General features: G+C 54.4%; 1 protein-coding gene across 2 annotated transcripts in view; it reads right to left on the bottom strand.

Moving 5' to 3' along the window:
* The window catches only part of SLC5A10 (solute carrier family 5 member 10), a 69,425-nt gene extending 56,159 nt beyond the window's left edge, over window positions 1-13,266 (bottom strand). For both annotated transcript variants that reach the window (XM_002827121.3, XM_009251380.3), the window contains exons 1-5: window positions 13,082-13,266; window positions 6,582-6,653; window positions 6,096-6,200; window positions 5,673-5,732; window positions 4,720-4,824 (exon numbers count right to left, since the gene is read on the bottom strand). In XM_002827121.3, coding sequence (XP_002827167.2) covers window positions 4,720-4,824; window positions 5,673-5,732; window positions 6,096-6,200; window positions 6,582-6,653; window positions 13,082-13,192 — 453 coding nt within the window. In that variant the 5' untranslated portion in view covers window positions 13,193-13,266. The remainder of the gene's footprint in view (window positions 1-4,719; window positions 4,825-5,672; window positions 5,733-6,095; window positions 6,201-6,581; window positions 6,654-13,081) is intronic.
* Between the last annotated feature and the right edge of the window lie 1,161 nt (window positions 13,267-14,427).

The raw sequence follows: 14,427 nt of genomic DNA, 5'->3' as shown, positions 1-14,427 counted from the left end.
ATGGGCCATGTGGTGGAGGATGGGACTGATCTGATGGGCTCTGCACAGCTTAGAACCCCAAGCTCCCCACGTGTATGAAGGAGCCTCACTCCATCTCCCAGTCGATGGAAACCATTCACTCCAGGGCGGGTCTGAGGCTGAAGGAGGCTGGGAACTGGCCCTGGTACTCCGGCTGCCTGGCCTGGGCCCTTGCCCTGCCCGCTCTCGGCCACCTTCCCACGTGGAACTTGTATCTCCCATCCTTCGTGGGACAGCAGAGAAGCTGGGCTGGGCTCTGCACTGACACTAGGAGTTGACTGTGATTTCTCCCAAATCTGTTTGGTGTCCTCTGCCCCTGAGCCTTGCCCATTTCCATGGAGGCCATCACCGTCCTCCGGGGCTCCCCTTTGCTACACTCCCCGCCTCCGACCCACCGGCCGCTGCTGTGGATTCCCTCTCCAAAACACACACCCACTCCCCGAAACCTCTGCTGCCCCCACCCTGGGCCCGATGCCCTTGCAAGCCCCTCACTGGTCCCTCCTGCATTTGGCTTGTGCAAGGAAAATCTGGGGCTCTGCATTTCTGTTTTTTTTTTAAAAAACCTCTGCCTCCTGGGTTCAAGTGATTCTCCTGCCTCAGCCTCCCGAGTAGCTGGGATTACAGGTGTGTGCCACCACGCCTGGCTAATTTTTTGTATTTTTAGTAGCGGCAAGGCTAGCATTTCCACCCCAGACTGCCCTGTCTCCGGTGAGCCCACTCCCTGCTCCTGTCTCCCCATTTCTGCCCCCCCTTCACCGTGTTTGCTGCTTTTATCACAGTTTTACCATTTCTTATGATTTCCTTGGTCTGTTTCCTTACCCGCTCTGTCTAGAAAGCATCTATGGGTGTGGGGGGCTCACCCAGGGCCTGGCACACAGTAGGTACGCAATAAGTAGGCGATTTCCACAGGGCAGGGAGCGGCAGCCCAGAACCCGCAGGCCAGGCCCAGTCATGCCTTATGGTATTGTCTGCAGGCGCTTTCGGGCCCCAGGGGCAGAGTTGAGGAGTGAGGACAGAGACTAGGTGGCCTACGAAGCTGAAAATATTTACTCTCTGGCCTTTCGCAGAAAAAAACGAGCTGACCCCTGGCATAGATTCTCTCACCTAGACCCACAAGGCATGCGGGCAGCCCTGGGGATGCGCCAGTGAGCAAGGGAACCAACGGAGCACACAGCCAGCAGGCATTCCGAGTCCATGGGGGAGCGAGGAAGGGGGCTGGCCTGCAGGGATGGGGGTGAAGATGGAGAGAGTGGAAAGGCTTGAGGGACATGAGGGAGCCACGTGGATATCCAGGCAGAAGGTTCCAGGCAGAGGCCACAGCACATGCAAAGGCCCCGAGGCAGGACCATGCCTGGTGTGTTCATGGAAGCGCAGAGGCCAGTGTGGCTGGAGCGGGTGGGGGCAACAGGGAGAGGGAGGAGTGAGGTCAGTGAGGGCGCAAAGCAAGGTCAAGTGGCATGGGGCATCGTGCCCAGTTCCAGAGGTTAAATGACTGGCTAGAGCCCCACAATGATGGAGCTGGACTTGGGTCCATTCGCCTGAGGGTCAGGGTGGTGATTCTCCATGCCCTGCCGTCGCGGGTCCTCCTGTGGGCTGGTGTCCCTGCCTGAGGGATGGCAGCAGGTACCCTAAGATCTCTGTCCACACAGGCAGCAGCTGGGACAGGTGCTGGACGCGCAGACACGTGAGGCATTCCCGGGGCACAGCCCAGTGAGGTCAGGGCCTCTGGGGACCACCTGGGAGTGTGCACTTCAAACAGCCGGGGTAGCCCCAGTCCTCTCGAAGCCAAGCCCAGCAATTAGCATTCCTCAAGCTTCGCCCTCTGCTTCATCCAGGCAGCCCCAGCGTTGGTTCTGAAGCCCAGCCTTGATGTGAGTGGGTGCTCCCTGTTTTATAGTTGGGTAAACTGAATCACCCCCATCACAAAGTGGAGTTTGAAGGGCCACGTCCTGGCTGCTTCAGGGCAGCAGGGCCGAGGTTGGGCCTCTTGTGGTGGGAGGCACAGGCCTGGGTTCTAACAGTAGTCCCTGCCTGACTCACTGTGACCTGGACCTCAGTGTGTCATCTGTAAACTCGAAGGGCTGGATAAGATTGTTTCTAAGGTCCTCCCACTTCACTGAGCTCTTCCCTCTGCCTTTTTTTCTTTTTCTTTTTGGAGAGTCAGCTCACTGTAACCTCCATCCCCCCCAGTTCAAGTAATCCTCCTGCCTCAGCCTCCTGAGTAGCTGGGACTACAGGCGCATGCCACCACATTTGGCTAATTTTTTTTGTATTTTAGTAGAGACGGAGTTTCACCGTGTTGCCCAGGCTGGTTTTGAACTCCTGAGCTCAGGCAATCCGCCTGCCTCAGCCTCCCAAAATGCTAGGATTATAGGCGTGAGCCACCACGCCGGCCCCCTCTGCCTTTCTAGAAGTTCCGCCCAAGCCATCCACTTTCAGGACTCTCTGAGTGTGAGGTATAAGCTCTACCGCAGAGAAGCCAGCGGGGTGAAACAGGGGCGGAACCCTGTGCCCATGGCTCAGTCTCCCTCCCTCACCAGACCTACCTGGGGCCTCCTCACAAGCCTGGCCTCCTCTTGTCTATCTCCCCTCCAGTCCACCCTCTGGAAGATTCCAGAGAGCACAAAGTACAAACACGACCATGTCACTCTCCCACTTAAACACCACCCCTGCTCCTAAACACCACCCCTGCTCCTAAACACCATCCCCACTCCACCTGGGCACCTTGGGCACTTCAACCTCTTACAATCAGACCTCCCTCGCCTCATCTCTCACTGCAGGCCAGACCCTGAAAACTGGCAGCCGAGAGGCAAATGTGGCACATGGGCCTGTTGTGTGTCAATCCTGGAGCATGTTCTCTGGTTTGCCTTTGTCCCCACCACTGCCTATTACTCATTCCCAGCTTCTCTCCATGCTGTTCTTTATCTGGCCCCAGAAGTGTCTGACTTAGTGACCCCTAGAGTCTAAGCCTCCAGACCCGACCACCCCCAGACACATCCTGCCTCTTCCCACCTCTCTGTCATTTGCTCCCATCCCGTATCAGCATCCCTGTCTCCATCAGAGCCCAACTCAAATGCCACCCCCAGCAAGCCCCGCTGTGTTCTCTTCTGAGCTTCATGCCTGTCCCATGCACCCATCTATTTCTCACCACAGTGCGAGCCCCTGGCAGACCGGGGCCAGGTCTTGTTTATTTCTGTATCCCTGGTTTCCAGGGGGGTGGCTGGCATGGGGGTGGCTGGCATGGGGGTGGCTGGCATGGGGATGGGGTGGAGATGAAGAAATGTGGGAGAGGAAGGAAGAGTATGAGTGGAAAACTCCAAACTCAGCCTTAAGGGCAGGCCAAGGCCAAGTCCCTCCGGACTCTAAAGGGCTCCCAGAGAAAGCAAACCTCCTACAGTACGCCAAGGGCATCTGGTGAAGACTGCGGTACAGGGTTTGCTGCTGGCCACTCCTGAGACCTGCCCACACGAAGGATGAGACACTCTGGGAACCCCCTCAGAGTCACCTAGCAACGCCAGTGCAGATGGAGGCCAGGCTGACGCTGCCGAGGGGATGCCCCAGGAGAGGAGAGGGCGGGTCAGATGCTGCATGAGACCCCCACCGGGGCCCAGTGGGGGCTCTGGATGGACCCTTTAGGGCCCTCTTCCCAGGTAGCCCTGCCCACAGCTCCTGGCTGACCAGCGAGGCCTCTACCTCTCCGGCCTCCGCACCTCCATTCCCTCCACTAAATCGACGCCTCTTCTGGGCTTTCCCAGTCCCAGGGCTGAATGAAGAGGGCCCAGGAGGCCATTTGCCTCTGAGGGAAAGCTGGGCCTCACAGAGCACTTCCTGCAGACACAGCAGCCCTCACACGGTGGTCCTGCCCATTACTGCCACCAACTCACTGGAGCCCTAGGAGACAGGGTCTGCCACCCCTCCTTACAAGGGAGAAGCCTCAGGCACAGGGAGGCTCGGAGGTCTCAGGGGCTAGTGTCAGCTCTCTCAGCCAGAATCAGGCAGCCCCAGGACTCAAGCCCCTTCAGAAGCCTGGGGCTGGATGAAGCTAGCTGCCCCCAGGGACTTGGAGTGAGAGCAGAAGGCCTAGTGTTGCCATGAGGTCACCGGGAGGGTTAGGACAAGCTCCTTCCCTTCCCTGGGCCTTAGTTTCCCTCTTTGTAAAGTCAGGGGCTTGGACAAGATGAGCTCTATGCTTCTCCTGACCCTGACATTCGAGGTGTGCTCCTGCTCTTAATATGCCAGTGGGGCAGGGCCAGGCCCCCAAGGATAGGTGTCAGTGATGGAGCCCACCAGCCTCAGGGTGAGAGGCAGGTCAGCTCAGTGCAGACCAGATGTGGCTAAGACCACGTGGGCTTTTGGCGCCCCCTAGTGGGAGGTCGTGGCTCACCCCACTGCCTGCCCCAGTGCTGACCTCAGACCAAGAACCATCTTAACACCCTGCGTCTAGAACCTGAGGCAAAGCAGAGGTCCCCAGGTTGTGTTCTGTCCCTGACTAGGGCTGGCTGCTGAGCCTACACCCCGGGGGCCCTGGACCACCTGTCCAGACTCGCTGCGTGACCCTGGGCAAGTCATTGCCCCTCTCTGGGCCTCAGTTTGCCTAGCTGTTAAGGCAGAGATGGATGAGAAGATGTCAGGTCCACTTGAGGGGCCCACAGATTGGGGATGTTTCCAGGCTATGCCAGCAAGGAGCGGGGGGCAGCTCACCGATATCTTGGTGAAGACAGACAGTAGCAGGGACAGGACAGACAGGTATATGCGGATCCGCTGGCCTCCGTAGCGCTTCTGAATGTACTCAGGCAAGGTGACAATCTGGGAAGGCACATGGGTAGGGGCTAAGCATCCTCCAGATGATGCCCAGGGCTCCAGGCAGGGCCTGTCTCAATCACTCTGCCTCTCCCCGCGCCGCAAAGCAGCTGTGAGCCTCTCAAGGGCAAGGCCCAGGCACTGACCCCTTACAGCCCCAGCACCCGGCCTGGAATCCCAGGCTGCTCCTGCTGCGCCCTGAGGGTGTCAGGCAGGGGAGTGGCAGGTTGAGATCCCTAGACTGGCTCTTTAGGGCTGAGACGAGGAATGGATTGGAGGAGCCGTGGCTGGGACAGAGGGACATGTTTAGAGGCTGTTATGACAAATCCAGGTGCACTATGATGAGGCTGGATGAGGGAAGTGGCTGTGAGGGGCAGAGCTGGGGACAGGCTGAGAGACATCCAGGAAGTGGAGTTGACTGGACTTAGTGGCTGCATGGCGGGGGCTGAAGGAATGGGCAGAGTCGAGGATGGTGCAGCCAGGTGTGCGGCCCAGATGTGCCATTCAGGTACGCAGCCCAGGTGTACAGCCCAGGTATGCTACCCAGGTGTGTGGGCCAGGTGTGCAAACCAGGTGCATGGCCCAGTTGTGCAGCCTATGTGCCCGGCTGGATGGGACATTATTCCTGAGATGCAGCACTCAGGGCAGTGGAAACCAGCCAACACGGCACCCAGGCTGAGGTCTGAGGGGATCCACCTTAGCAGGTTGATAGAAATATTAGTCGGGCTAATAGCAAACCCAGCCGTAAGAGTTCACCAACTCCTGATGTGAGGCCACGGTGCTCCTGCCCGTGACTACCACCAACTAGGACCGAGGCCCAGCCCCCTGGTCGGAGGCCCCACGAGTAGACTCACCTCTGAGGAGATGTAGATGGGCACGAACACCCACGCCAGTGCCAGCAGCACGTACGTGGCCTGTGGGGACAGAGACAGGTGAGGACTGCAGGTGCAGCTCCCACAGCTCTGCTCCAGAGACAAAGCAGACATGACTGGGATGAGCCATCGGAGGCCTGGCTTCCCCCAGCCCCTCCTGACTTGCCATGAGATCCTGGGTGGCTCCTTCCCCGTCTAGGTCTGGGGCAAGGCCCACAGCTCCCTGCCAGTCGTGCCATCCAGCACCTTGGTATTCTGAAGACACGATTTGGCCCAGGAACAGCACTGCACAGAGCCCACCTGGACATCGGCTGACACCAGCCACTGGGAGCTGTCCCCCTCCAGTGCTGTGACCGCACCCTGTGCCCTGGCCCTCCCACAGGCTGCCAGTCCTCCAGGACTCACATTCCACTCAAAGCCTGCCACGGCCAGACCTCCTGCCGCGCCTGAGCCCGCCAGTCCAATGAAGAGGCCAGAGCCCTCGCTGCTGGCGAAGAGGGAGGCTCCAATCTGGAGAAGGGAAAGAGAAATGCATCAGCAGCAGGCTCCCTGCGCCGGCCCCATCCTGGGCCTAATAGCTTCTCCTTCATCCTCACAAACCTAAGCGAGGTCCTAGCCCCACCTCACGGATGAGGAGCCCAGGGTGTGTGTTTTACCCATGACTAGCTGCACAGCTAAGGAGCGGATGTAAGTTTCAGACTCCAAAGCCCCTGCCCCTTACACAATTTCTAGCAGCTCAGCCCTATGCCCCTCACTTGGGGACCTCCTGCCAGCCTCCGGCCTGCTCCACTGAATTGGACTGGCTCAAAGATACAGATGCCAGGTGACCTAGAGATCAGACAGAGCCCCACGGACAAAGTGGGGGTGTGTGAGAAGTCAGGGTGCACTCACCGGCCACCATGTCATGTCCCGGCCTGCTAGGAAGTAGCCATTCACCGTGTTCCTGCTGGCCCGACAAGAGGACTGCAAGAAGAGAAAGAAGAGACAGGAGTTGGAAGCCCGCGCACTGCTGGTGGGAAGTATAATGGGGCTGCTGCTGCGGAAACGGCGTGGCAGCTCCTCAAAAGATTGCGCATAGAATCACCATACGACCCAGAAGTTCCACTCCTAGGTATATGTCCAAAAGAATTGAAAGCACACATCCACTCAGAAACTTGTACACGAATGTTCATAGCAGCATTATTCATAATAGCCAAAAGTGAAAACAACCCACATTTCTGTTGACTGATGAGTAAATAAACAAAATGTGCTATATCCTATATAAAGGAATATTATTCAGTCTTCAAAAGGAATGAAGTTCTATTGGGTGCAGTAGCTCATGCCTGTAATCCCAGCACTTTGGGAGGCGGAGGCAAGCGGATCACTTGAACCTAGCAGTTTGAGACCAGACTGGGCAACACAGTGAGACCCCAGGTCTACAAAAAATGCAGGGTTTGGTGGCACATGCCTGTGGCCCCTGCTACTTAGGAGGCTGAGGTGGGAGAATCTCTTGAGCCCAGGAGGTGTATGCTGCAGTGAGCGGTGATTGTGTCACTGCACTCCAGCCTGGGCAACAGAGTGAAATCCTGTCTCAAAAAAAAACAACAAATATCCTGGGAATGAAGCTCTGATGCATGCCCAACTTGGATGGACCTTGACAACATGATGCTTCATGAACAGAGACAGACACAAAAGGCCACGAATTGTATGATTCCATTTATATGAAATGTCCAGAACAGGCAAATTTATAGAGATAGAAAGCAGATGAGTGGTTGCCAGGGGCTGGGTGACAGGAAGAACCATGCTTGACTGCTGATGGGGACAGGGTATCCATTTGGAGTGATGAAAATGTTTTGGAGCTAGCTACAGGTAATGGTTGCACAACATTGCAAATGTACTAAATGCTATGAATTGCACACTTTAAAATGGTTAATATGGGCTGGCGCAGTGGCTCACGCCTGTAATCCCAGCACTTTGGGAGGCCGAGGCAGGTGGATCACGAGGTCAAGAGATTGAGACCATCCTGGCCAACATGGTGAAACCCTGTCTCTACTAAAAATACAAAAATTAGCTGGGTGTGGTGGCAGGCTCCTGTAGTCCCAGCTACTCGGGAGGCTGAGGCAGGAGAATTGCTTGAACCCAGGAGGCGGAGGTTGCAGTGAGCCGAGATCGTGCCACTGCACTCCAGCCTGGCGACAGAGCAAGACTCTGTCTCTAAATAAATACATACATACATACATACATAAAATAAAATGGTTAAAATGATGAACTGTATATTATGTAAATTTTATCTCAACTTTTATAAAAAGAACAGAAGCAGTTAGTTCCTTACCCACGTATTCCCACATGCCTTTGGTTTAGGGGGAGTATAGAATTTTGTCCTCCATGTAGATGGAATAAAAATTCTGCAATCAGAATGTCTGAGAGTAAAATCCTGTCTTCTCTGCTTCCTGGCCGTGTTACCTGGGGCAAGTTACCAAACGCATGTGCCTTGGTTTCTTCCTCTGTAACGTGGTCCTAAGAAGTTCTTCCTTTATGAATTTTGTTTTGTTTTGTTTTTGAGACAGAATCTCACTCCGTCACCCAGGCTGGAATGCAGTGACAGATCTCGGCTCACTGCAACCTTCACCTCCCGGGTTCGAGTGATTCTCCTGCCTCAGCCTCCCGAGTAGCTGGGATTACAGGCATGCACCACCACACCTGGCTAATTTTTTGTGTTTTTAATAGAGAGGGAGTTTCGTTATGTTGGCCAGGCTGGTCTCAAATTCCTGACCTCATGTGATCCGCCTGCCTTGGCTTGCTAACCCTCACAGGGTTTTTATGAGCTTTAGTGGGTTAATACACGTAGCATGCTGAGAATGGTGCCTGGCATCTGGTAAGTGTTTGATAAGGGTCAGTGAGTACGTGGATTTTTCAAGCCTCTCTTTAGTGCTATTTGGATGGGAGGAATTTAAGTTAAATCGTCCAGGCGTGGTGGCTCATGCCTGTAATCCCAACACTTTGGGAGGCCAAGGAAGGAGGGTTACTCAAGCCAGGGATTCAAGACCAGCCTGGGCAACATAGTGGAACTCTGTCTCTATAAAAAGTTTTAAAATTAGCTGGGTGTGGTGGTGCATGCTTGTAATCCCAGCTACTGGAGAGGCTGAGGTGGGAGGATCACTTGAGCCCAGGAAGTCAAGGCTGCAGTGAGCCAAGATGGCACCACTGCCCTCCAGCCTGGGCTGCAGAGCAAGACTCTGTCTGAAAAAAGAAAAAAAAAAAAGAAAAAAGAAAAAACAGAAGAATTTGAAGAGGGACACCGGACCGGTATTTAGATTTTGTATTTCTTTTCAGAACATACGTAAGGCTGGATCACAAAATATATCCATCAATATGCAGGTCTCTTTCTTCCCGACTTTAACTGCCCTGCCCTATACTCAAGATAATTAGGCTTCATTGTATGTACTCACCATTCAAAGCTTTCTTTATCTATTTATTTATTATTTATTTATTTATTTATTTATTTATTTATTTATTTTTGAGACAGTGTTTCACTGTTGTTACCCAGGCTGGAGTGTAATGGCACGATCTCGGCTCACCACAACCTCTGCCTCCCGGGTTCAAGCGATTCTCCTGCCTCAGCCTCCCCAGTAGCTGGGATTACAGGCATGTGCCACCACGCCCAGCTAATTTTGTATTTTCAGTAGAGACGGGGTTTCTCCATGTTGGTCAGGCTGGTCTTGAACTCCCGACCTCAGGTGATCCGCCCGCCTCGGCCTCCCAAAGTGCTGGGATTACAGGCATGAGCCACTGCGCCCGGCCTATTTATTTTTATTTTTAAGACAGGGTCTCATTATGTTGCGCAGGCTGGTCTTGAACTCCTGGGCTCACGTGATCTCCCCGTCTCAGCTTCCTGAGTAGCAGGAACCACGTGGACACCACCACACCCAGTTCAGAGCTTTTGATGTGGCTCCTGCCTGTTTCTCTCCTGCTCTAACTCCCACCACTTTCTCTTTGTGTGCCGTGATCTTGCCGTACTAAATGCAGCATAGTCTGAAGGCTCACAGTCTTGGCCAGGATGGCCATATCCAGATGTGTACGCTGTGCACTGCACAACTCCAGAGCATCTATGATTACAGCCCATGCTTTTTCCTAACGCTTCTCATCTTTCAAGCCTATAGTGGGCATTGCCAGTTGCCTTCTTATATCTGGGGCTCTGGGGGCTGCTGGCAGTTGCTGGTGGCCACATGTACCCATTTAAGGTTCCCCGAGGGCCCCCATGCCAGAGTTGGCTTCAACTATTTGATCTGCGTGGAGTTCTTAGTCCTCGCAACAGCTCTATGAAGTAGGTGCCATGTTACCATTGAGGAAACGGATGGTCTCAGAGATGAAAACACACCTATCTAGCAAGTGGTGCAGCCTGGATTTTAACTCAGACTCAATCACTGGGCTGGTCATTTCATATCAGGACATGAGGGGAGCTGGGCTTAGGACAGAGCTACACATGGATGGAGGCTGAGAGAACCACAGTGAGGTGTAGCTGTATCCTTAATAATGCTGTGAATCCCTGGATCATACTGCACCTGAAGCCCTTTCTATTGCTGGACACAATTACATTTCCTGAATTCTTTTTTTTTTTTTTTTTTTTTTGATACACTGTTTCACTCTTTTGCCCACGCTGGAGTGCAGTGGCGTGATCTCAGCTCATTGCGACCTCCGCCTTCCGGTTTCAAGCAATTCTTGTGCCTCAGCCTCCCGAGTACCTGGGATTACAGGGGCCTGGCACCACGCCTGGCTAATTTTTGTATTATTAGTAGAGACAGGGTTTCACCATCCTGGCCAGGCTGGTCTCAAACTCCTGACCTCGTGATCCACCCGCCTCGGCCTCCCAAAGTGCTGGGATAACAGGCATGAGCCACTGCGCCCGGCCTACATTTCCTATATTTTTAGAGCTCATTTGAAAGTAGTTTTCTGTCACTTGTTAACAGATACTTTAATGAATGCAAAGGCTCAGCTCAAAGTCCCCTCCTCCAGGAACATCTCTTCCTTAAAGGCGCCCCCCGCCCCCGCCAAACTCTCCCAGGCCCACCATCTAAACATCTTTGCAGGGCTGCACCTGCCTGGCTTGCTCTGTCTGCTTCTCCCTACGAGATGCAGGTCCAGCATCCTCCCTGTCTGGTTCTGATCTTTTCTGGATGTGCTCACTGCTCTCTGGCCAGCTGCTCCCAGCTGGGCCAGCAGAGCCTGCTTGGAGGGACAGTGCAGAACTCCTATAGCCCTACTACCAGGGGACCAGCCTGCAAACAGCAAGGCTGAGCTAGGAGAGGTGGATCACGGGCAACAAGGGTTGGTGGCCCAAGTCACTGGGCTACAAAGGGCCTGGCCTCAGGTGCCCAGAACATCTTTCTTAGACGTGCACTTCCGACTGAATACCCGACCTGTGCTAGCCAGGACAGCCTTGTCTCCCCTCTTCTTTCCCTCTTCAGATCTTGCCTGGCCCTTACCTCCCCTCATCCAGAAACCCTCCACTGCCTGTTCTGCCCCACGTGGGCACCTCCTTCTCTGAATTCTAGCCACCAACTCTCACAGGAATCTAGCACGTTACAGTTTGCGCAGATTTTCACTTCCATTGGCCCCTTGCTCCTTGGAACAGCCCTGAGGTGTGGGCTGCACAGAAACCCACATTGCGTGTTTGAGGAAACTGAAGCCCACAGAGATTAAGTGACTTAAGTACACAGAGCAGAGCCGAGACTTGAACTCGGCTTTGCCGATGGCCAGCACTGGGCTACTTGTGAGTTAATATTTAATCACATACAGGTTGAGGAGCCATTATCCGAAATACTTGGAACCAGAAGAGTTTTGGATTTCGGATTCTTTCAGATTTGGAGATATTTACAGAATGCCTGCCAGTTGAACATCCCCAACCCAAAAATCTAAAATCTGAGATGCTCCAATGAGCATTTGCTTTGAGCATCATGTTGGTGTTCAAAATGTTTCAGATTTTGGGTTTCAGATTTTTGAAATCCAACCTGTAATAATTAATTTTAATGACTGCGGCTGCTACCCTTATAATCACCACTGCTACAACCACCACCACCACCACCACCACCGCTACCACTGTAGAACCAATGGCAGCAGCAAGGTCTGGTCCTGTGTGGGCCTCTTGATAGCAGACCTCACCCCAGGTAGGTGGTGTCTCCATGTAACAGATCAGAACACTGAGGCCCAGAAAGCTGAGGGGACGTGACCTGTCTCCTGTTTGCCAGGCCTTTGTGCTTAGGCCAGGGGTTATGGAAGACAAGAAGGGGTACTCGGCCGGGTGCGGTGGCTCACGCCTGTAATTCCAGCACTTTGGGAAGCCGAGGAGGGCAAATCATGAGGTCAGGAGTTCGAGACTAGCCTGGCCAACATGGTAAAACTCTGTCTCTACTAAAAATACAAAAAATTACCTGGGTGTGGCAGTGGACACCTGCAATCCCAGCTACTCGGGAGGCTGAGGCAGGAGAATTGTTTGAACCCAGGAGGTGGAGGTTGCAGTGAGCCAAGATAGTGCCACTGCACTCCAGCCCAGGCGACAGTGCTAGACTCCGTCTCAGTTAAAAAAAAAAAAAAAAAAAGAAGGGGTACTCATTCTCCCCAGGAGACTGTCAGGGCGCTCAGGGATGCCAGGCTGGGGACCTCTGGGGCTAAGGAAGTGGAGCCCAACCTCCCCAGGCACTAAGCGTGGAGCAGGTGACCTGGACCAGGCTGTGTCCACCTTTCCTCACGAAGGCCTCCACGATAGACAAAAGAGGAGCCCTTCCCTCGCTGCAGGGCCAGAACCTCGGCTTCTCCATCTGCACATGAGACAGCCTGTCCCCAGGGGCCCCGCTGCCCTTGGAATCTGTGCGTGGGGTCAGATCACTGCTCACTTCTCAATCTTAGGAAGGGAGAAAGAACCGGCTTATGATCTAGGGCTAGGCCACAGGACATGAATCCCCAGGAAGCTTGTTCAAAATAAAGACCCCCGGCTCCCAGGGCCCTCCCTGCCTCCGGATTCTGATCCAGCAGCTCTGGGGTGCAGCCAGGGAATCCCTGGGAGCCCGTTGTTCAAGCAGACAGGAGTCACTGACACCATGGAGGCTGGGACCAGGAGGCTGATGGGCCACAACCAGGGACTCCAGCTGGGCAGCAGCACAAAAGCTCAGTTACCTGTTAGACAGAATTTCCTCCTCCTCACTTTGCAGATGGAGACGCCATTATCCAAAGAGAGAAAGGGGCTTGGTCAAGGTCTCCAAGCAAATCTACCCTAGGCTGGGAGGAGGACCACAAGGATCACCAGGCCACCAGGTGGGACCAATGCTGACACTACAGAGACATGCTGGACCCCGGTTCCCACTCCAAGCACCAACCCTGAGAGCCCAGTTGGCCGCCACCAGCACAGGTCGCCTTACCCATATGCCCACGGCCACATTCAGAGCAAAATACACGGTGATGACGATGATGTCAGCCACGCTCAGCTGCGTCCCGGGAGTGTGGAGGTCGCTGGTGGAGTTGGCGGCCATGGCTGTCCTGCCGCAGGCACTAGGTATGAGCCCGAGGGACTGAGGGGCAAACCAGGTCAGAAAGGGTTTCCTGGCAGGGAGCTAATTGATCATTAAACCGAGCCGACAGTGGCATCTCCAGCCCATGATGCGGCTGCATGCAGGGCAGCTGCGTCACCATGCAGTTCAGCTTCCTCACCCCGTGGTGGGGAGCAGATCCCAGAGCCTAGGAGTCAGGGAGCCTGGGAGAAGCAAGTGGGAGGAGAAGGGGAAGGAGCCTCCTTGAACTCGGAGGGGGCTTGGGGAAAATTATCCGCATTTAGTGGACCCGGAGGCAACCCGAATAGTCCCAGAAAGGCTGGGTTGCTTAATGGGTGACTTCACCTATATCTAATTTGTATAAGAAGCATAGAGCGTCGGGACGAATGCCTCACCTCTGAAGACACTGCCGTGGCGGGCAGCCATGTCCTCCCTTGGCCATCGGGCTGTGAGTGGACTGAGCAGGGCTTGGGAGGATGACACCTGCATTATGGCTCACTTCCAGCCAACACAGCCCAGGCTCAGAGGCAGCCCCATGTCGGACAATAAAGTCCTGCTGCCAATGTTTCTGCTCTCTTTTTCTAGACCCGTGAAACAGTCCCAAGCCCCTCAACTTGACCATCCATTCGGCCCACACCCTGGGCAATGTCTGCCTGGGACCACAGAGGGACCCAATATCTGTCACACACCAAGGACCATGCATGGCTGTTCCATACATGATCCCATTTCACGGACCACGCATGGCTGTTCCGCACATGATCCCATTTCATGCTCATAGCAGCCATGCCGAGTAGGCAATGTCTCATCCTAGTCAAGAAAATGGCCATCAGCCATTACACAGCCATTGAAGGCGCAGAGTAGGATTCAGTGCAGATGTGGCCCCACCGTCTCCACTGCAGTGACAGTGACAGTTCCATCTGGATTCCATCAGAGTGGGACGCTCGCTCACTAATTCTATCAGTGTACACAGCAGGGCTGGCCGGCAGTCTCACGCCTCTGCTCAGTGACATGACTCATGACTTTGCAAAGCATTTGCAGTTTAACCAGACACGCAGCACTTCCAGAAGTGTTAATGAGTTAGTGGCTGCCACCAGGAACATGCTGGCCTGCAAACCCAGCCAGCCTGTTACTCGATAACCCTGAGGTGCAGGTAAAAATTAATCCCCTCGGCCGGGAGCAGTGGCTCATGCCTTTGGGAGGCCAAGGCAGGTGGATCA

The sequence above is a fragment of the Pongo abelii genome, chromosome 19 (assembly GCF_028885655.2).
Source record: "Pongo abelii isolate AG06213 chromosome 19, NHGRI_mPonAbe1-v2.0_pri, whole genome shotgun sequence".
Lineage (NCBI taxonomy): Eukaryota > Metazoa > Chordata > Mammalia > Primates > Hominidae > Pongo > Pongo abelii.
The sequence above is the reverse complement of the archived record's forward strand: the minus strand, read 5'-3'. Positions and strand labels throughout refer to the sequence as shown.